Here is a 24456-nt window from a genome sequence, read left to right as displayed (position 1 = left end):
AGTCAAGCATATCATTTCAGCCCCGATAAGCGACTATAATTGACTAATTTTTAATGTGGGAGCGTGAGAGACAGGAATAGGAGAGCGAGACAGGGAGAGATAGACAGGCAAGGTCAGAGAGCATAAACGCGCTCGCTCTCGAGGTAATGCATTGATTTTTACCCACGCTGCACCGTGATAAAAGTACCTCATGAATTCCAATGTCTTTCTCCTATTGAGGGAACGCAACACAATTACAGCGGCACGAGGCACATTACAATGTCAATCCGTGCTTTTACTTTTCCAGCACCTTCCCGGGAAATGTGTTTTCTGTCAGCGCTTGGAAATGGGACGTTTTTGTGATGAGGTTTTTCAGCCCCCTCCTGCCTTCGCGAGCTTTCACACAGACGGCCAGATTGTCTCTCCCGTAGAGGCGTTTTGCTGGGTTAACCTGTTTACTGTGCACGATGATGCTGTAGTCTACAGTATTACTATGAATACTTGTCGTTTTCTGGCTTTCTCCTGCTAATTTATTTTGAAATCACGTCATGCGCATATGGTGTCGTCTTGTCAAATGCAAGTAAAACTTTGGCTTTGGCCTGTAACTTTGTGGAAATGCTTTTTGAATTGGGCTGTGCATGGAATGCATGTTATTTTTGCAGTATATGGTTCATAGTATGCAAATTCCCTAATACTTAGAAAAATGTGCAATATGTAATAGAACACTTTGCTCGATTTGGCAGTTTCTTCATCTTGACCATTTTTTCCAACTCCTTTTTTTCAACATTATTTGATCAGATTTTTGTTAAAGTAAATTTTGAAATAGCAAAATAACAAATTATTGCTGGGATGATTTTACTTGCTATTTTGAACAATTAACTAATACATAAATATTAAATAAATAAATAAAATTAATTAAATAGTATTCAAAGTATGCAGAGGTTCCTATTACCTGGAAAAATGCTCAATATATAATACAAAATGTTATTGTGTTTGCTTTTGCTTTGCAGACTGGTGAAAGTTGAATTGTTTTTTTTTGTTTTTGTTTTTAGAAATTTTGATTGAAATGGCAAAATAACAAATTAATACTAGCTAGTATTTAATAAATTATTATTATTTGATATTTATTTATTAAATCAATATAAAATGATAATAATAAAATTAAAATAATATTATAAAAATGTTTTATAAAATTATATATTATAGTGTATTTAATATTTCAATCACATACTATTTCATTTAAAAAAGTTTAAAAGGATACATGCTGTTTTTAAAATTATATATTATATGTAAAATAAAATAATATAAAATGGTTTATAAATGATATTATTTAATATTTCAAATATACTGTTTTATTTAAAAAAATAATAATAATAATAAGAGTATGCAGTTTTTCATTCTTAACATCAGCATGTTTGAACTGCAGTGGAAGAATGATATTTTGGCCTGCTGTGTTTGTTCTTTTGTTTTAAACTCTGAGTTGTGACGCATTCCTGCTGTTAAGCCAACACAACAAACAGAATCACTGTGAGTGACCTCAACTGTTGTGTGGCAGGTGGTGTTTCACAGAAAGGCTGGTTAATGTGTAATGTCGGCTGGAAAGAAAGGAAAAGCCGCTAAATAATGTAAGAGAGCAACAAAATGTATTTATATAGTCCTGTAGCTGAACTGCTAGAGCATGGCAGTAAGTAACCATTTGAATGTGAATTCAGTTCCCAAAGAATGCACCGATTGATTAAATAAAATATATACCTTGACAAACAGAAAAATACTCTCAATTTTTAAATAAAGATATTTTAATTATTCAATTAAATGTAAGTGTATATACCTTCATATTTAATACAAAAAATTGAAATAAAATATTATAAATATTAAATTGTTCATATGAACATATGAGTGTTTATAATCATTTCTTTTATATTTTTTTATTTTTCTCTTGTCTTTTCTGCTCTAGCTTGTGTATTAATCTAGTTTATACTTTAAACATGGCGTTGTGAACTACGAATATTGTTGGCTCTTAAGAGAAATTGTTTGTGATGTTCTTCATTTGTGCGTCGCTTTGTATAAAAGCACCTGCTAAATGTAAAAATGTAAATATCAAATCACTTGCCATTTGCAAGTTTATTTTAGATTCAGGTTACCTTTATACTACCAGTCCAAAATATGGGCACACTTGACTTTTTCATTACTTTTTAAACCTTAAAAATATAAAGCTACTTGCTTAAAGGTTTTGAACATAAATGTAAATTGAATTTTATTTTGCATGAATATGAATAGCATTTTTAGTGAAGGAAAAGCATCACGTGATGCACCTCATGAAGCAGAGCTGGAATCTAGAGGAAACGCTCAAATGTAAGAGAGTTTGGTCACTAATTTTCATACTCCATCATGTTTTTCATAGCTGAGATGGCTTCATTATTTATATTTCCGATAATTTCCGAATAATGAAGATTGAGTAGGTGTGTCCAAAGGTTTGGTGGTGCCGCAGCAGATGCTCTGGATGAGCGTGCTGCTGAGGGGCCTTCTTGAGCGTGTGTGTTTAGTGGGCAAGCGGGTGGACGGGGGTCCTGGTTTGTGATGGCCCATCTGCATGTCACCTGGCCGGGGCGCTGGGGAGTGTGGGTAATGACTGGGAAGGAATGGCATCGCTGGGCCTCGGTGGAGGGGTAATTACGGAGTGTAATCCATGCAGAAACTGCACATCTGGATCCATCAGGCTGATCCACGGATGGTACAGTGAGCTGAGCACAGATCGGGAACATCACTGTCATAGAGCGGAGATGAATATAGACTGGAGTGTGAAAAATTACCATTGCCAAAAGAAACAGAGCCTGTAGAGTGATGGTGAATGATAGTGACACGGCTCAGATCTGCTGCCCACCTTTAATAGACTCCTAGATATGTTAGCATGAGTTAATCTAACCTTTTACTGTCCGACCAAAGAGATTGTCATGGTTTCGTCAGTGTTTCTCTTAAAGTCAACAATACATTTTACTTTTTTGATGCAACTTTTTTCAAAGTAAGGCTGGCTTTTCCACAAAAAAGAAAAAAAAAGATTTTATCCATTTTATGTTGATTTTAAGGTGCATTCACACTTATGGCATAGCTATACTATACAACTACAATTACTTGTTGACAAAAAAAAATATTTATTCATTTATCACATTAATTGGACACAAATCCTGATATATTTAGTTTAATATTATTAATAAATGTGATTATAATAAATAACAAAATGAAATTATTTTAAATAAAACATTTTATATAAAACATTTTTGTTTTCATTCCATGTTTTATATACACACATATACATACATACACAATTTTGTGTATGTTTTTCTATATATATATATATATATATATGTGTGTGTGTGTGTGTGTGTGTGTGTGTGTGTGTGTGTGTGTATATATATATATATATGTGTGTGTGTGTGTATGTATGTATGTATGTATGTATGTATGTATGTATGTATATATATATATATGTATATATATATATGTATATATATATATATATATATATATATATATATATATATATATATATATAGCGCTACTTGAAAGTTTGTGAACCCATAAATATGACCCAAAACATCATCAGATTTTCATATAAATCCTGAAAGTAGACAAAGAGAACCCAATCAAACAAGTGAGAGAAAATATTTTCTTTGTCATTTATTTATTGAGAAAAATGATCCAGTGTTACATATCTGTGCGTTGCAAAAGTATGTGAATCTTTGCTTTCAGTATCTGGTGTGACCCCTTTTGCTGCAGTAACTGAAGGTAAAGTTTCTTGTAAATGCTGATCAGTCCTGCACAATAACATGTAGGAGTTTTAGCCCATTCCTTAGTGCAGAAGCACTTAAACTCTGTGATGTTGGTGGGTTTCCTCCGATGAGCTGCTTGCTTAGGTCCTTCCACAGCATTTTAATTGGATTAAGGTCTGGACTTTGACTCAGCCGCTCCAAAACATTAACTTTGTTCTTCTTTAACCATTCTTTGGTAGAATGACTCGTGTGCTTGGAGTTGTTGTCTTGCTGCATGACCCACATTCTCTTAAGACTCTGTTCTTAAACAGATATCCTGACATTATCCTTTAGAATTTGCTGGTATAATTCAGAATTCATTGTTCCTTCAATGATGGCAGGCTGTCCTGGCCAAGATGCAGCAAAACAGGCCCAAGCCATGACACTACCTCCACCGTGTTTCACAGATGGGATAAGATTCTGAAGCTGGAATGCAGTGTGTTCATAACAGCTTCTCATTTAAACCAATAAGTTATTTTGGATTCATCCATCCATTAAACCTTTCTCCAATAGTCCTCTGGCTTGTCCACATGATCTTTAGCAAGCAATTTTATTTTTGGAGAGCAGTGGCTTTCTTCTTGCAGCTCTGTCATGCACACCATGGTTGCTCAGTGTTCTCCTGATGGTGGGCTCATGAACATTAACATTAGCCAATGTGAGAAAGGCCTTTAGTTGCTTAGATGTTACCCTGGGAACTTTTGCAACCTCGCAGACTATTACGCGTTCTGCTTTGGAGTGATCTTTGTTGGTCGACCGCTTCTCAGGAAGGTAACAGTGGTCTTGAATTTCCTCCATTTGTACACAATCTGTTGATTTGTGGAGTCCAAACTCTTTAGAGATGGTTTTGTAACCTTTTCTAGCCTGATGAGCAACATCAACTCTTTTTCCGAGGTCCTCAGTAATCCTCTTTGTTCGTGACATGATTCACTTCCACAAACATGATCAGACTTTGATAGATCCCTGTTCTTTGAATAAAACAGATCACGTACTGACATTTGATAGTCATTGCATCGACTGAAAACACCTCTGCACAGATGGACTCTAATTTCACCTTTAAATTCACTGCTAATCCAAGAGATTCACATACTTTTGCCACTCACAGATATGCAATATTGGATCATTTTCCTAAATAAATAAATGACAAACAAAATATGTTTGCCTCATTTGTTTGATTGGGTTCTCTATACTTTCAGGACTTGTGCAAAAATATATATATACACACACACACACACACACACACACACAGAGAGTTTATTAATAATCTAAACATTAAAAAATTTATCTAGCCTTCATGTTTTTGTGTATGTTTTTCAGACCGAACATTTACACTTATCGAACAGGCCTTTATTTTTTTTTTAGAGTCCACACATTAAATCCTGAGCAAACTCATTTCCTTCATTTAGTCCATTGATTTTTTGTCATATTCTGTATTTATGAGGCATGTGCATCTTTTAGGCTTGGAAAATTTCATTATGTTTTTTTATTGGAGTTTTATCGTTGCTCCTAATGTGCTCCTCTCAACCTCCAATTATGCCTCCTGTGTTTACTGAAACTGTATTCATGGAAATGTGTGTTTGTTTGAGCAGAAACACAGGGTGGCATTATTGGAAGTAAGAACATGAGCAAACACGGCACAAACTGAATCCAGCGCGCTGTGGATTGATTGCATAAAAGCAAACAGAGCTGAAAATGAATTTTAAATACGAAGAAATCTAGTGTACCTCTGTTTCTCGCTGAGATGGAGCAGAAATTAATTTTGCAGCGTCTGATGTCATATTGTGTGCTTTGCTGTTTGAGCGCGCTGATGTTAGCATGCTAATTTGAAACTGTAGCTTGCCAAGCTATAAGATACTCATAGTGTAATTGAATTAAGTAATTAAACTTCACTCTTATATCACTCCAAACCTGTGTGACGTTTGACCATGAAGCACAAAAGGACAGATTTTGAAGAATTATACCGGTCGAGGTTGGACTGGAGCTTTGAGCTTCAAAAATATTGAAAATCGCTGTACATGAGTCATAATAGTAGAATACACCATAATGCCATGTCCTTACATATAATGCATACACTACCATTTACTCCATTACTACCATTTAAAAGTTCTTTTGAACTTTCTATTCATCAAAGAATCCTGAAGAAAATGTATCACGATTTCCAGGAGCTCAACTATTTTACAAAAAATAACAAGAAATGTTTCCTGAGCAGCAATAGGAATAAATTACATTTTAAAAAGTATTCAAATAGAAAATAGTTATTTTAAGTTGTAATTATATTTTAAATTATTACAGTTTTTCTTCTATTTTTGATCCTTAGTAAGCATAAGATATTTAAATGTCTTTCAAAAACATTTTTAAAAAATCTTATCGTCTCCACATTTAAATGTATAGTTGACCCCAAAATTTTAATATTTTAGAACTGGGGTCCAAATAACATTCACTGTATGGACTAAAAAAACAACACATTTTTCAAAATATTTCTCCATATATTGTTCTTCTAGAAGAAAGAAAGTCATACAGGTTTGAAATGACACGAGGGCGAGTAAAAAGTGACAGAATTTTTATTTTGGGGTAAACTATCCTTTTAAAACTCAAACTTTTTTGTCCCACTACACAGATGAGTTAGTAATTATTACTAAGATAAGTAAAAGTATTTTTATATTTGTGTAATATAAACTTGTAATAGGGGTTCACATACTTCCTTAGTGAAGTTTTCACATACATACTGGTGTATCAGAAGCATAGTCTCCTTTTTCTCACTCACATTATATTTATTAAATGAAAGACTTTTGTAATTAAACCGATAAAGTTTGTAGAACTGTGCTTTATTTTTGTAGCCAGTGCTCATGGAGAAGCTCTGACCTTTTGGGTAGCATCTTCAATTATCAAGAACTAAATTAATTTCACCCACTTCCAGCTCCAAAAGCTTTATACTCATGCCTGAGCATTGTTATTGTTAGCTTTAAACAGTCTTTCAGCTGTGTTTGTCCTTTCAACCAACTGTAATAGTCCTCCTTCCACGTCTAGTGCTCTCCAGTGGCATTAAGACCAGATTGGCCTCCAGAATGAGGGTCAGAGGTCAGCGTACAGGCTTGCAGTGGAGTGCGCTAGTTAGCGTTCATGGCTCACCAGGGCTTTTCCATTTTTCCAGAGCTTAGCCATGCTTCAAAACCCTTCCTCAACGAGCCGCGGGCACCTGGCACCACTTCTCACGTCGTCTCTTCAGCCTGATTACCGCGGTAGAAGAGACCCTCGACGATCGGTCTGCTCCTGCGAGCACAAAACGCTAACTACCTGTCTGCACGACAGCCAATCACCTCGCTCCGCAAAAGCAGAAGCAGAAGCGCTTTTCCAGGTCTTCTGAAGACAACGGCTTGACGACGTGCATCAATCTCTTGCTCTGATTGTCAGGTGTAATGCCTTTTTAATTGCACGGGGAAAAGTGAAAATGGCTGCACTAGTGTTTTCTATATGTCAGCCTCTATCAGCGGTGGACAGATGCGGCGTTAGGCCGTTTATTTATTTATTTTGTTGCCGCTGACACAAAAGTGCCACGCATCGCTCATTGTCTTTCTGCGTTCAGATTGAGCACCATGCTAAAAATGGCTTGAGACAAAGCGTCTCTCCTCGCCGCACGATCTGCTAGCGCTTGCACAAAGACGCAGAGAGACGGGCGGACTGCATAATGCGTTTGTCAGCGGGCCGATGAGTCAGCCGGAGAATAAACGGCCGTCCGGTTTGACGTTTCACCTGACGCTGTGCTTCTCGGACTTTGAGGTTAACTTAGCGCAAATACAAGACAAGTCAAAGGAGCATTATTGGGGAGAGTGAGCTGGAAAAAAGGACTTGTGCTTAGTTTTTGTAAACTATTTTTATGAAACTTGACATGAAGTAATAGTTTATTGAATATGTAATAACAATATAAAAGAAAATCTACAATAAAAAGTTTGCACATGTGTTTGATACATCAGGCTTTTATGTCTCATATAGTATGGTACTGGAGAATGGTAAGGAGCTCAAGGGGAGAAAAAAACAACAAACTGAGCTAAAATATGCAATTTGGAAAAATAAAGATGAAATTCTGATTGTAATGTAAATCAATGAGATCTTTATACCAGTATAGAAAATCCTTACATTTAAATGCATATAAATATCACTTGTCGGATGTTAGATAATCAAGCAAACCGAGGTTGCTTCCGATGTTCTTCTGGACATATTACTAACAAAAGAAAAGTTATTCTTCCGTTTAATTTATAAAATCAGTGAAGATGGGAGCTATAGGTGAATGTTAGTACAATTACACTAAAAGGCCTTTTGCTTGTTAAATAGTGTAAACTATCAATCAGATGACAGAAGGCATGTATTAGATTGTGTACGACAGGTTTTCCAGCAAAGGTTTGATCATGCTGATCATTTAGATGCCTTAGAAATTCATATATCAATCAAATATGATACAGTACACTTCGTAGTTGCTGTGTTGGTTGCCTGTAAACCACCTGCAGATTGGTTTATGAACTAAAGCAGAGTCTGGTAAAACCATCGGTAAGACTTCATATTGTGCCTTTAGTCATGGTAAAATCACTGTAACTCACAGCCTCATATGGCTTATTGTTTTATTTTAGCGTTTTAAATCAATTAACTCTTTAATATCAGCACTGACTAGTCCTGTTTTATACTTTTACTAGGTACATTCAAGGAGCTTCTTCTCCAAAGGACATGGTCATCATCGTGGATGTGTAAGTATCCTCTCAAACACGTTCTCCATCTGTCTCTCTGTGTGTCTCGTATGCACTGCATTAACACACACTGTCATCTGTGTTGATAAATGTGTTGTTTATGATGCCATAACAGCAGTGTGGTGCTCTACTGCCACCTGTCGGCTGAGAAGAACATTATTCCATCTTATTAACCTCGTGCCTCAACATCAAAATGCTACCGTGTTCCTGAAATATGACTTAGAGGTTATATGCAGTGAAAAATTGCATTACTGTTGCCGATATCTGATATGCTGGTGGAGAATTTAAAACGTCCTGTGACTCTGATTTTATCTGACCTCTAAAATGCATAATCTCAAAAACGCTTTCACATCATACATAAACAAATATGTTTACAGATGAATTTATTGAAAAGGTATGCATTGCATTTTTTTGAGTTCATAGAATTGTCGTTTTAGCTATAATGAAGTACGTGATCATTTTGTTGTTAAATGCCACGTTTAGTGAATCATCGAGACCTTTTATTTATCAAACCTTAAGTGTTGTGCATTTAGAGTCATTGGTAACACTGCTGCATAGTTTAACAAATAAGTGATTGCCTCAATCATACAGCCATTATGTGCATAATCGTCAAAAAATCATTAATATTCTTAAGTAAACCTCTCAAGTAAAACTGCTTAATGGAGGTTAATTGTCACTGGCTGGCAATCCTCCATAACCTTAAATAGATACCGATATCTAATTAAAAAATACACCAATCGTAGCTGTCGCTTTGCCAAGGCAATCTCATGCCAATCAAAAGCACCATCGCTCTGAACATTTCTGACAATCTTAGACTAATCTCATTGTGACGACTGGAAGCATGAGACAATAGTGCTGTCACCAGGGATTTTTTTTTTTTCCCAATGTGTTCGGCTTTATTAAACCTTCTAACTCTGGAAGCCAAATTACACATGAACTCGTGCTCTATGATTGCTTTTTCAATAGCTGCTGTAGGCTATTAATAAATCCAATTTGCAGCATAGAATTCAAATGTAGTCTGTTTTTGAAGATCGATTGTCTCCGTTCTGTCTGTGAAGATGCTGCTTTTTAACATGCTGTCTACAGTTTACTTTTGATGGACGGGGATGAGGGAGACACTTAGCAACAGGTTCTGCTTGGCAACGGCAGTTATGGGCTTGTGTTGCTGTGCGGTGTTGTTTTGAGGCATGACTGGTTTGTTAGATAAATGTTGTAGCGTTCAGTGTGTGTGATGTTTTCTGTGTGTTTGTAGGAGCGGTAGTGTCAGTGGACTGACCCTGAAGCTGATGAAAACCTCTGTCATCGAGATGCTGGACACACTTTCTGATGATGACTACGTAAATGTGGCTCGGGTAGGTTTTTAGATTTTTTTTTAAATGGTATCAGCAATTAAAGGCATAACCCCCATTACATATATTGTATATGTATTACAATTTTATGTTCATTACTTAATTATTATTATAAATATTAATGGAAAGTAAGATTTGTGTGTGTGTGTGTGTGTGTGTGTGTGTGTATATATATACACAGTTGTGCTCAAAATTATTCATACCCTTGGTAAATATGATCAAGGAAGGCTGTGAAAATAACTCTGCATTGTTTATCCATTTGATCTTTCATTCAAAAATTTAAAAAAATCTAACCTTTAATTTAAGCAACAAAAAAAAGGAAAAGTGGGGGGAAATCACATTATGAAATTAATATTTTTCTCTAGTACACAATGGCCACAATTATTGGTACCCCTAAAAAAATCTTATGATTGAAATATCTCTGAAGTATATTCCCATTCATATTTGCATTTTTTTTTTTAATCACACATGAAATCGTCCAGCCTTGGCTTCCTGTTTCACAGGAATATAAATATGAGGGGAAACAAAGGCCAAATTCCCTTAATCATTGATCACCATTAGTAAAATCAAACACTGTATTTCTGTTGTGCAGCAAAAGATTGTTAAGTTTCACAAATTAGAAAGTGGCTGTAAGAAAAGAGCTAAAGCATTAAAAATTCCCATTTCAACCATCAGGGCAATAATTAAAAATTTCCAATCAACAGAAAATGTTACAAATCTGCCTGGAAGAGTATGTGAGTCTATTTTGTCTTAAAGCAAGGTGAGGAGGACAGTTTGAGTGGCCAAAGATGCTCCAATGATCACAGCTGAAGAATTGCAGAAAACAGTTGAGTCTCGGGGTCAGAAAGCCTAAAAAAAAAAAAAAAGATCAAACAGGACCTACATCACCACATGTTGTTTGGGAAGGTTTCAAGAAAATTCTAGAAAAGAAAACACTTTAATCCAAAAACAAACTCCAGCATATTCATTTGCTAGACACTACTGGAACTTCAAATGGCACTGGCTTCTATGGTCAGATGAAACTAAAAAATGAGCTTTTTAACAGCAAACGCTCAAGATGGGTTTGGTGAACACAGGGATAAAAAAATGTATCCCATGTGTACAATGAAATATACTGCTGTATCTTTAATGTTGTGGGCCTATATTTCTGCCAGAGATTGTGGATATCTTGTTGGCATCAAGGATTTTATCAACTACCAACAGATAAAAAATTAAAAACTGACTGTCCATGCTAGAAATCGTACAATGGGCTGTGGTTGGATCCTCCAACAGGACAATGATCCACAAACAAACATCAAAATCAAAACAAAAATGGGGCACTGAGAACAAAACCAAGCTTCTGCCATGGCAGTCAAAGTTCCCTGACCTGAACTCTACAGAAAATGAGTGGTGAACTGAAGAGAAGTACTACTAACATGGAGCTGTGAATCTGAAGGGTCTGGAGTGATTCTGGATGAAGGAATGGTCTCTGATCTCTTGTCAGGTGTTCTCCAAACTTATCAAGAATTATAGGTGAAGATTCAGAGCTGTTATCTTGGAAAAAGGAGGTTGCAAAAAGTATTGAATAAAAGAGTATGATTAATTGTGGCCAATGTGTATTAGAGAAAAACATTTATTTCATTGAGATTTTTCTCCCATTTTAAATTCTTATTCTCCAATGAAAGGCTACATTTTTGTAAATGTTTAAAATAAAAGATCAAAAGTATTAATGATACGGATTTATTTTCACAGCCTTCTTTGATCATATTTACCAGGGGTATGAATAATTTTGAGCACAACTGTATATATGTTGTGTATATATATCATATGGTGGTGCATTTTCTTGCAATAACCAGATGTTATTTTATTGAAACAATATATTTTCTTGTAATAACGAGATGCTAGGTTGTTAAAAGGACATTTTTCTCATTAAAACATTTTCTCTTAATAGCAAGATAAAGTGTCATTAAAACTATATATTTTCTCATAATAACATGTCAAATTTTATTTTATTTTTTTCTCGTTGTAACAAGATATTACATCATCGCTTGAGTGGGAATATGCTGTTATTGATAGTGATTACATTTAAGACAACACCAGCATTAATATTCAGTTGTGTGAATCCTCCAGGAATCTGAACCTGTATGAAAATGTAAATGCAGAAAATGTAACATTCAATCTAAAGAGGGTTGATTTATTGCGATCACACAATAGCAGCCCACAAACGCAACCCACACAAGTAAGCATGCACATATACACAGACGCACACACATAATGAAACATTAGCGTTTTGGAGGCCCACGCCAGTAATCCGGGCTGATCCGGGGCTCTTAGTGTGTGTTTCCTAATCCCGGCTCTGAGAGCGCAAAATGAGCATCATAATCTGAGCCGGAACACAGCTCATTCTACAGCCCGCTGAAGAAAAGCAGTTTTAGACCACATTAGAGTCGCTATGTGTGTTTACTGCTGTTTACCTCCAGACGCCTAGAGTAACGTGAAATCAAAATGGACCCTTTTAGCTTTTTTAAAGGGCCAATTCAGCCAAAAATTACAATTTAGTTTGCGTTACGCACCCTCGTTTCCTTGTGAAACACAATAAGAGAGATTCAAACTGTGCTGGTCACTCTTTTCCATGCAATAGCAATAGCTTCAAAAAAAAAAGCACAATAGTAGTAGTCCATAATCGATTTGTGTGCACAGACTGTAAAACAAGTCATTTTTTGCTGATAATCTTCCCTACAGTGAACTGCAGAAACACTGAGTCAGTGAGTTGAACTCGAGAACCGAATCAGTCCGACTCAAAAGAATGATTCGTTCATGATTCTGGGATTGGTACATTTCTCACATGAAGACTCAGTTGGCTCTCCCTTTAATCTTTTCTCTGTCAAGGAAGAGTAAAAGAGATCTCAAAGGGAATTTTCTTTCCTATAGGCAGTTTTAGGAAACATTTCTCGTTTCATTTTTGTTTGCATTGGCATTTTCTTTCCTCCGCACCTGCGGTGTGGAACCTTGTAATCAAGACTGCCGGATGCACCTCAGATTGTCACAGCTGTGCTTCCTCACACACACACACACACACACTCTCTATAATAAATGCTTAATGCTGAGTTCTGTGCAGTCAGTAAGTAAAGCTGTACTGATGTGAAAGGTATTTATGGAAGCTTGTTTCCGCCATGGGATAAAAAAAAAATTAAAAAAGTTAATTGCAACTTTTTAATCTTACAATTCAGACATTTTTCTCGCAATTCTGAGTTTATATCTCACAATTCTGACCTCTTCACAATTTAGAGAATAAAGTCAGAATTTTGATATGTAAAGTCAGAACTGCAAGAAAAAATCTGAATTCTGAGTTTATATTTAATTGTGAGTCTTTGTCTCAGAATTCTGACCTTAAAAAATCACAGTTATTTTATTTTTTATAGAAACAAGCTTTCATAGGTTTAAGCTGTGTGTCAAATTAAAATAAAAAAAAATAAAAAATTAATTCAGTAGTGCTAGTGTACCTGCAAGATCTGTGCTAAATCAGGACTTTTTTTTAAGGATTATTATTTAAATTTTTTTTTACAGTACAAATACCTAAACATCCTTAAAACAAGACCAGGTTATTTGAGAAGCAAAAATGCATGATATTAACACTTTTTTGGCAAGCTGATTTTTTTTCTCCTTGTTTTAAGCATAAATCAAACAACATTTAGTGAGATCTATGTTTAAAACAATAATTATTCAATAAAATTATGAATACATTTTCCAATAAGGTCAGAAAAATAGACTAAAATAAAACTAAAATAAATTTCATAAAAATATAACATCCTTCTTTTAAGGGTAAGGGTGAAAAACAAGAAAACAAGACAAAATGTCTTTCTTTCAGTGTGAGATCAATTTATTGAGAATTGTGAGAGCTATGTTTAAAACAAGAATTTAAAAGTAAAACAATGAATAAATACATTTTGACAATATCTTACACAGTTTTGCTTCTCAAGAAAATTGTAATTGTTTATCGAGAAGCAAAAATGCATTATATTTAGACTTGTTTTATATTTTGGTGGCATATGTATTTTTCTTTTTTGTTTTAAGTGTAAATTGCACAAAATGTTGTGAGATCTGTGTTTAAAAAAAAACAACAACAAATAAATTTAAAATTAATAAAATGAAACTATTAGAAAAACAAACATAATTAAATATATTTACGCATATCTTATACAACTTTGCCTCTCAGGGAAGAAGAATCTTATTTTATTTTTTTTTTTTTTTCCTGGAATACCAGACAAATATATTTATTTTGGTATGTTTTTAGTGAAGAAGAGGGCTATTACTTTTTCACTTGACATGAAAAAACTAGTAACCACCCAGAACACCCTAGAAACCACATAGCAACACCTTGTCAACCACTCACGTGTTGCATGGTCAAAACAGACTCATATAAAGATGTTCTGATTTGAGCACTATTAAACCATCCAGATGATTAGTGTTGTGAAATAGATTTTAAATAGATTTCAAGTTTCATAAGAGTTGATTCATCTGCAGTGGAAGCAAATTATGAATTGCGAGAGAAATCAATCAGGTGTAAGTGACTCCATTAGCGAGTGTTAACAGCAGAAATGATGATGCTGTGAGATCTAATGGTGATGAATAATGAAGCTTTTAATGGACTTGCTGAAGCAGCTGCTGTCTGTCGCTCTCTCTCTCTGTCAGTTCAATGAGAAAGCGTACGCCGTGGTGCCATGCTTCACCACGCTGGTCCAAGCCAACATAAAGAACAAGAAGATCTTCAAAGAGTCTGTGATGAACATGCAAGCGAAGGGGACGACAGACTACAAGACCGGCTTTCAGTTTGCCTTTGACCAGCTGTTAAACGTAAGACTCACACACTCATGTTCACCTACTGTAGTTATCTGCATGAAGATACACTAGAATTTTGTAGTCAAGTCTCTAAATAAAGTTTATTATAATGACTACTAACCCTAACCTACAGGAGTCCTAAGAGGTCATGAATTATTTTTTTCTGTTTGTTTTCTTGTGATGTTAAATTAATTATCTTTAATCAAAAAGTTTGCAATTTTTTTAAGTTTTTAAAAGAAGTCTCTTATGCTCGCCAAGGCTGAATTTATTTGATCAAAAGTAGAGTAAAAACAGTAATATTGTGAAATATTATTACAATTTAAAATAACTGGTTTTTATTTGAAAATATATTTTAAATGTAATTTATTCCTGTGATGCAAAGTTGAATTTTGATACATTTTATTAACAATTTTTTGATGTATAGTTCAAAAGAACATTTGTTTGAAATAGAAATCTTTTGTAATATTATAAATATCTTTACTGCCACTTTTGATCAACTTAATGCATCCTTGCTGAATAAAATTGTTCATGTCTTTCAAAACAAATAAATAAATAGACAATATTTTAGTCTCAATCTCGAGAAAGCAACTTTTTTTTTTTTCACAGGGCTTGCATACTAACTCAAATGTTAACTTAAAATATAGATATATATTTTTAGAATATAAAAAACATGATTTACTTCAGCCATGAGTCATTTTACCTTTGAGAAGATCCCTGGATGTTCCCAAAGAGAGTTTTTTTGCTAGATTTAGCTGGATTTGGCTTAGTTAAATTTGTTAATGCCAAAACATCCTCTTACCAACTCAGCAGAAAATTGTATTGCTCAGTTGTTGCTTTTTCAAAGCGTTCAGAGATTTAACAGAGTTCTCAGTTATATTTAATTTAAGTGTCAGCTTTTTCTCATATTTCTGAGCAATAAAAACAGACAAATGAGTCGATAGTGGACATTCAGTAAGCCTTGCTGAGGAGAAATGTTTGAGATCGTGAGAAATATGGCCATGCAGAAGCATGTTGATGGTGAGTACAATGATGAGAGATTTGTTGATGGCCACATGTGTGGCTTCATCACATGCATTTTAGTTTTGGCCGACTGCTGCTCGAACGGACGAATCTGTATTCTCTTCCGACCAAAGACACTCGTTCTTTCTGACTTTCTGTTTCACTGTCGCTCTCAGATCCATAAGCGCCAAGGCATTTTAATTTCTGCCCGCTGACTCCTGATAGGCTGAGAAGAGAGCGCTGTAAATTTGTAATTGTGGCAGTATTATTTATCTTTATTAGAATCTTGTCAGAGTGATGTGGCGTAGGCCGAATGTCAATGACAGCTGTGATTGGACGGGATAGGAAGAGGGGACTTTTGGCTAACTCATCAGAGATAGGACAGTCGGCGGCAGCTGGCACAAAAGCAGACGTATGATTAGAGGAAGAGACGTGCCTGCGCACACACGCACGCACGCACGCACGCACGCTTAAGTGCTCGGACACATGTGCAGTGCTCTGCCAAATGGGACGCTGTTATAACCAAGGTCATTTGTGTGGTGGATTGATTCAAGCAGGCCTGAAACGAATTCTGTGCAAATATGTCAGTGCAAACACTTCGTACACATATTGGCCACAAACACACTGCGGCTAAATTTGGTTCTCCGTTCACCTTTTAGTGCTTAAAGGTGCATGTAATAATGACAGCTAGCGGTTAAAACGAGTACTGTGTTCTAAATTCTAAATATTGGAGAGAGTTGTTTCTCCTGCCTTCACCTCCTCAGACTCAAGGACACACAACAGGAATAAGCACAAGTGACAATAGGAGTCGACAAGCTTTAGACTGTAAACTGAAGAGTTGATTTATCCACTGTTTAATATGCGTCTGGTCGGTCATAGAGCTTTTTAGGGTGGAATCTGTGATCTCTGATCCAGTCCGTTTTTTGGCTTCAACGACTGCAGTGTGTTGTGTTTTCCTCCAACTGGCCACCTGGCGTGGCGAAACCCTATTGGGTAAATTGGCAGTAGGCAGAGTCGCACAGTGACATTCTGACACAGAATGCATGTATTATGGTATTTTTATGATTTAGTACAGTCAAAAAATTACATACAGCCCCATTTACTCCTGGTGTGTTCCGTGTGTGTGTGTGTGTGTGTGTGTGTGTGTTTTCACCACTGTGTGTTTGCACATGGATGGGTTAAATGCGGAGCACAAATACTTCACTTCACTTCACTTTAATCCTGCTCTGTATACACACAGTTCAGTAATATACAGGAGTGACAATTCCAAACAAATTGACTACCAGTAATAACAATCACATTTACAGATATTATACGCAGTGTGTACGGAACCGAACTAAATAGCTAGTTTTTAATTATGTATTTAAATATGTATCAGAGTTTTTTTTCTTTTTCTGTATGTGCAGTGCAAGAAATCACAGAGTACGTTTTGACTCATTAGTGTGGCCAGATGTTGCTAAAAAAACTAAACAAATAAGAACAAGCCCATAATAAACTCAAATCCTAATGCATTATCTTGGAAATTAGTCACATGTCAAAATATAGCGAACTGCACCTGCCTATTAATCAATAAACTGGATCACTTTATGATCCAAGCCCAAAGACACATAATAAGCATCGCTTATAAATAAATAGTCATGGCAACCTTTCAAGAATGTGCTCTGCAAAGCAGACTTCACGAAACATCATGGCTCAGTCGACTGTGGTTTAGTTAAAATCACCGAACATAAAGAGGTTGCTTTAATATGACACCACGGTTACCATGTGTCAATCATTACAGTTTCAGGAGTGACTGTTATATACACGCAAAAAAATAATTTAGAGGATTCACTCCCGTATTTAAATGTGATTGTCACTTTACAGTGTGTATGTGGCCATTATTATTAAATGACACATTGCAAGGATAGTGTAAAGCACAACGGTTTTCACAAAGAAAAGCATCTGTTTATAAAGGCAGATAAGCATCAGTGAGTTTCAAACTGACCTGGCTCTTATGCATTCCTGTTTCTGTTTCTCACAGGAGACCAGCGCTCCGAGAGCAAACTGCAATAAGATGATTATGATGTTCACAGACGGCGGTGAGGATCGCGCACAGGACATCTTTGAGAAATACAACTGGCCAAACAAAACAGTGAGTCGAGGCAATCGAATTCAAAACATGCCGGTGTTTCCATCTGTGGTAATGACCTTCAGTGACAAGCAGTTTTTCTGTCCTCCCTGAAACAGAAAATAGCATGTGACAACAAAATCAAAGTCAATCGGAATATTTTTATGTTTGTAGCTGTGTGGAGCAATGATTTCAGACCGAAGAGATAACATCATAAATTTGATGTCATTCCAATATAAAACTTATCCTAGCACAATATACAGGTTCCTGCAGGTCCTTAAAAAGTCTTAAATTTACTTTATCAAACTTAAGGTCATAAAAAGTCTTAAATTGTACAAGAAAGTCTTAATTATGATTTCAAGAGGTCTTAAATTTGGGTACAGACCACAATCGGGATACAGCTTAATGTGAGGATTAAACTTCAAAAGGATATAAATAAATATGAGCGTTGCACGTTTCAAAGTCCAGTGCTGCCCTGCTTTGTGTTCTGCCGTTACCGCGGAAACAGTTCCGAAAGGCCTCCTGCTGGCAGAGAATGAATGTGCATGTTCAATAAGGCTGTTGTTGTGAGTAGGGTATTCCTGCAATACCGGAGGCTGTAGTTTCAGAACTGGATTTCTAGGACCCTATAGTTTTTTGTTTTTTTGTTTGTTTGTTTGTTTTTTAATTATTTTATTTTATTGTATTTATTTTTTTTTGTATGTATGCATTATGTCAGGTCCTCCAGCCAGTTCTATCAAACCTTTACAATTAATCCAAAACGCAGCAGCAAGATTAATTTTTAATGAGCCAAAAAGAATGTAAGAGAGAATGAAGAACGCCACACCTACGTGTACTGCGTTAGGCTAAATGAGACTTGTTATAGCACTTGCATATCGATGCTCTTTTGTTGATATTGATTGCTTCCATTGTCCTCATTTATAAGTCGCTTTGGATAAAAGCATCTGCTAAATGACTAAATATTAGTGGCTCATACTATTTTATAGCACTTGCTATTCAATTCTGTATATAATTATTTTTAAGGAATTATGTAGTTATTTAATTGTATACACTTAATTATTGTCCTAACCAACTCCTAACCCTAAACATACCCATTGGTAACCCTCTTGAAATATTCAACCTAATTTATTTCAATATATTCTGGTTTAAAAATCAGTTTTCTTGGAAAACTGTGTGAGACTTCAGTTAATTAGCCGCAGCGTTCATGTCTGATGTGCTGTTTGTTTGCATCTGTTTGTTTGAATAAGGTCTCCTCTGTTGGAATAGATGGTGCTGTCCCAAAAAATAGGGTTCTATGCAGTCCTAGAACTGCAGCCTCCAGTATTGCAGGAACATTGGGTTGTTTTTGTTCAGACCAATGGAAAAATCGACCCATGTTTTTACTCTGCAAACACGCAGAGCTGTAAATGTGAACTGGTGGATCGATAAGAAGATAATTCATTATAAAAATCAAAACAGCAAAATGTGTTTGTGTTATTTAATTAATATATTGATAATTGTTTAAATTAATATAATAATTAATACTTTTGACTCATCCATTTTCTTAAAAAATGGTTTAAAGGCTGAAATGTGAAGTGTATCATTTCATAAAACTTTTTGTTTTTGTGAAAACTTCTATCTGAACTGTAAGTCATGGTTTTTACAGTCATTTTACAGTTTACCATAGACATTGCTCTACCCTGCTCATATGGTATTAATTTTATTTGTGCAGGTCTTAAAAAAGGTCTTAAAAAGTCTTAAATTTGAGCTTAAAAATCCTGCAGCATCCCTGAATATCTCACAAAAACATGTTTGAAATGATAAAACAATACACACGCTGTTAAATGAGGGTCCTAACACAGAGGGACTACTCTGTATTTTTAGACCTTTTTGCTACACAGATCTAATAAACCGTCTTCGCTCCACAGGTGAGAGTTTTCACATTCTCAGTGGGGCAGCACAACTATGACGTCACTCCTCTGCAGTGGATCGCCTGTGCCAACAAGGGTGAGATAGTGAACTTTACAACTGTTCAACTGCATCTGTACTTCTGTACATCTGTGTTGTTCGGCACAAGTTGAAGTATCATGGCAGGAACACAATGCAGCACCCTATAAACTGCATATTAGTGTTCTAAAAATGTAAAGAACACGTTCTGCAAGCAAATTTCAAACATCATAGCAACTTGCTAAAAAAAAAAAAAAAAAACTTCAGTGCATCGCAATACCCTTAGAAACCACATAGCAATGTGTTTAAAATGCCTAAGTACACCTTGACATAGTAACACACTAGCAACCATCCACAGTACTTCAGCAACCAGCCAGAACATTGTGGCGGCAAACATCACTCAGAAACTTACTTCACTTTTCTTCAATTATTTTGCTGTTAATTTCTTCACCCTCAGGCCATCCAATATGTTAGTGACTTTTTTTCTTTAGTAGAACAGTGAAGAGGATTTTTAACTGAAACAGTGTTCCATTTTTGAAAATGAAAAAAGCATATCATGAAACACAAAATTAGTACCCGTGGCTCCTGACGATATACAGTATTGCGGCCTTATGAAGTGAAATGATTGGTCTGTGAAAGAAACTGAACATTATTTACAACATTACAGACACCTGGGAGTGATGTCCGGTTCACGAAGAATCATTCTTTTGAACTTATTCTTTTTTGGTGAAGTAGTTGAATCAGTTCACCAAATTGGACTGAACCATCTGAAACAGCTCAAGCAGCTCAGATCTACAAGTTACTCCATCAAAACTCACATTTGGACGTGTCTGACAGTCACTCCAACTCAAATGAATGATGAATGATGAATGATGACCCCTATGATGAATGAACTCTTTCAGCACTCCAGTTTTGGACGACCAATGAGCCGCTGATATGTGCATGCGCAAACTGAGCGAAATTAACATTTTTATGGTTTCTCGTGGTTTGTGTTAAATGGTGAGCTGATGAAGACTAGTTTATTCACTTTAAGCATGTAAAACACCCACATTTTACATCATTATTAGGTGCTTTACCATTACTGAACCAGTAATTAGATTTCTCCATTGTCTGAGGCTCTGGATTACAGGTAATAATGTTGTAAATAATGTTCAGTTTCTTGCACAGACCGATAATTTCGCTTCATAAGACCGCAATATATCATCAGGAACCACAGGTTTTATTTTGTGTTCCTTGATATGTTTTTTTTTTTTTATTCTTAAAAACGCACAGCCGCTGACTTGCATTTTATTAATCACCAATAACCACGGTTTCAGCTAAAAATCTTCTTTTACTGTTCTACTCAAGAAAAACGTCACCTAAATCTTGGATGGCCCGAGGGTGAGTAAATTAACAGCAAATTTTTTTTTGGGGTGAACTATCCCTTTGAAGCCAAAACTGTCCATTTTATAAATGCACTAAGAGCTTGCATGTAATCCTGGTCAACAGCGCTCAAGTAATGTCGACCTATCTGACCTAACAAGTTAATTCCAGGCCTGTAGCGCAAACACTCTCCCTCTCAGCTCTGTCTTAACAATCATCCCTCTCCAGCTCTCTGATTAGTTAATGACGAACGGTGGTAGAGCACTTCAGAGACCCCTGCCGCCCTCCCTTCCTTCTAATTAATTAGCCAAAGAGGAACTGCCGTCGCAGCGATAACCACGTCCGCAACTTCTCGGCGTCTCCAGCCAAAAGCGCTTCCACTTAAGGATTAGCCCTCTGTGCGGCCATGTTCTCCGCTGTAATGACTGGCAGTGAGGGGACGGAGTCTGGCACAGCAAGCAAGACGCTTTTCTCAGCGGACTCCATCTCCACCGCAGGCTTTCATTTCGCTCGCCGATATCACAAAGCAGCAGAGGAACGCCCCTGACACCCTCACAAAGCCCACATCCACGTCCGCGGCTCTCCCTGTGCTGTAGAATGCGTGTTCAACAGCGTATCTGACTGAAAGCATTCGCAGCCGCTGCTAGGTTCGTTCAAAAAGCAACAGTAGCACGCATACGCCACGTTTCCTCCTCTGAACGTACGCGGAGCACTCTTTAACGGGCTTGTTAAGATGCGGATTGCATCGGATTGTCTGCGTCTTATTGTTTTGTTGTACATGTCGCCCGTGTGGCGGAGACAAATGGATTCAGCGTTTTGTAATCATGACCAAGTCAAGGGATCAGACTGGCGGCAACAATGAGAGACATGTTTGTTTGACACGGCTTAGTGTATGTTGTCACTCCACCGGCTGTCTCTCAGCGAGCTCGTTCACACTCCGCTGACACAAACAAAGTCTCATATGGCCGGCGCTGAATCAGAGCCAATTCCCGGTCTCTTTGATTCGCGGAGACTCGCATTGATTTGATTAGATTCTTTCTAGTGTGCTGATTGGTTTGACCCTCAGACATCTTCTGAACACTTTTTTTTTTTTTTAGTTTTTATACTCTAATTCTTTTGACTTTGATACGCTTTTAAAGACTTTTAAATTATTTCTGATTCATTAACTGAGCTAGATTTGACTTCCTTATCTGCAGTCATTTTAGGGGCCGTCGCCTTCTTAAAGAGACGTTACGGGTTCAACACTCATTAAGCTTTATCTAATCCAACATTTGTGACATGATGGCAGTTACCACAGAAAATCATTTTGATTCATCCCTTTGTTTTAGGGGCCAGTTTGAGTATAACCATATTAAAACAATAGAAAAGTATATTTTGTTTGAAGGGGGGGAAAAAATTTAAAAAGGGAAAAAAATCATAAAAGACTTTATTGAATGTGTTATAAATAATTGTTATATGTACACTGTATTTATGAATGAATATTTAGTAAAAGAAAAATGAATTATCTATTAATATATTTTCAGTTTTGAGATCAGTTTTGACAACAAAATCAAATTTTTTCATTTTCATCTGGTTAATCCATAGTAATTTTTTTCAATTATAAAAACATTGTTCACGTAATTGTGATATTGGGGGAGGGGGGAGAACAAATTAACATTTTTTTTTTTTAATCTAATGTCCCTCGGATTTTGGGGACATTCTTGACCCATTAAAACAAAATAGGATATTTTGTTTGAAACAGCTCGATTAAAGAAATGAAACAAAAATGTTTTAAATTAATTTTGACTATTTAATAAATATTTGTTAATGTGTACACTGTATTTATTTATCAATTAATATTTATTAAAGGAAAATTTTAGTTAAGGAAAAATAAATATTTATTATTACATTTCTGTTTTGACAAAACCTTTAACCATAGTATTTTTTTATTTTTTATTATAAAAATTCTATGTTCACCTAATTGTCATATTGTGGTTTTTAAAAAATATAATATTTATTCAAAATATTTAAAAACAGAAAAGAGAGGCAAAGAGGAAACAAATGTGTTTTTGAACTTTAAACCACGTAAAAACATCGTATTACACCAAATACACCAAATAATGTTATTTTTAGCATCGTCATATGACCCTTTAAACCCTCAAAGTGCATGGCCCTGTTTACTTTCATTATAAGTGAATTACTGGTTTAAAAGAGCTGATCAGAATGACTTTTCTTTGGTACCCTGACATTATGCCTCAGATGTTGTTGATAGAGCTTATCATATATTGAACCAATGACATTTCTTTAATATAGATGCCAGATAGCAAGAAAACCACAGACGTATCTTGCTAGCCACTCACAGCCTATGGTTATGTGAACTCTACACCCGACCTCTGTGTTAATGATGGTTTCGACTCAAATGAGCCACAAAATGTTGGTCCTGAAGTTATTGAGACTGAAATTGTTCAGTGATCTTTTTAGCAATAACGGCACACTGAGGCTGAACTGATTTCATGTGCACATGAGTGATTTCAACCACGTTTGTGTTTTCAGCCCACAGATAATTAGAAAAACACATGGTACCTGCTTAGAAAATATGCACATTGAAAACTATTGGGTCAATACAAATCAGTCTGTAGTGTCAACCTAAAAAGGCTGTTTCAAGATGTTATTGATTCTGATGAATTTGTGTAAATGTAGATTCATTTTAATGAGGATTATATAAATCTGTCTTATTTTAACACCAGATTTTTGGTATGTAATAAAAACAATAAAAACATGTTTACAATTAATTATTATTATGTTATGGCATAATTACAGTAGTTCGATTTTTAATGCATCACGACAAATTCACAAGTAAACAAAAAAGTCACTATCAAATATCTAATCTAATACTTTAGCATGTAAAATATGTAAGTATTAATTTCTATGTGTGTGTGTGTGTGTTGAGAGAAAATGGCTGTAAGTTTGAAGTGGCAGTCTGAAGTTTCTTGACTCTAAACACTTAGATGTTCTTCACTTTGTTCAGACACTCTTGTGTTAAATAACGTGTTGAGCAGGCCATATTGACCCTTTCTGTGTGTCCACTCTCTCAATAATCAGCCTCTGAAGCGCAGCCTCTGAATGCTTAATGAGACACACAGAACAAACCACAGCAAAGCACATTCTCTGGCTAACATATGCATAGCACTCGGTCAGTCTGTCTGCATGCTGAAAAATTATGCATGTTATATTTGTAAGTGTGACAAAATAGCTCTCACAAAATGAAATAATCTTTTTTTTTTCTCGATCAGTTTCTTTCAGTATTGAATAAACTACATTAATCATCAACAGTTTGCCACAGTGAATTCTGCTGTAAAAATGTTTTAGACTTGTGTCAAAACAAGGTAGTTTAATAT

At 35.7% G+C, this 24456-nt stretch overlaps 1 protein-coding gene across 3 annotated transcripts in view; it reads left to right on the top strand.

Annotated features, from left to right (window-relative positions):
* Positions 1 to 24456, top strand: part of cacna2d2a (calcium channel, voltage-dependent, alpha 2/delta subunit 2a) — a 237519-nt gene that overhangs the window by 179464 nt on the left and 33599 nt on the right. For all 3 annotated transcript variants that reach the window (XM_058777848.1, XM_058777846.1, XM_058777845.1), the window contains 5 exons: positions 8468 to 8518; positions 9771 to 9870; positions 14539 to 14700; positions 17705 to 17815; positions 19699 to 19777. In XM_058777848.1, the coding sequence (XP_058633831.1) occupies positions 8468 to 8518; positions 9771 to 9870; positions 14539 to 14700; positions 17705 to 17815; positions 19699 to 19777 (503 nt within the window). The remainder of the gene's footprint in view (positions 1 to 8467; positions 8519 to 9770; positions 9871 to 14538; positions 14701 to 17704; positions 17816 to 19698; positions 19778 to 24456) is intronic.

The sequence above is a fragment of the Onychostoma macrolepis genome, chromosome 06 (genome assembly GCF_012432095.1).
Source record: "Onychostoma macrolepis isolate SWU-2019 chromosome 06, ASM1243209v1, whole genome shotgun sequence".
NCBI lineage: Eukaryota > Metazoa > Chordata > Actinopteri > Cypriniformes > Cyprinidae > Onychostoma > Onychostoma macrolepis.
The sequence above is the reverse complement of the archived record's forward strand: the minus strand, read 5'-3'. Positions and strand labels throughout refer to the sequence as shown.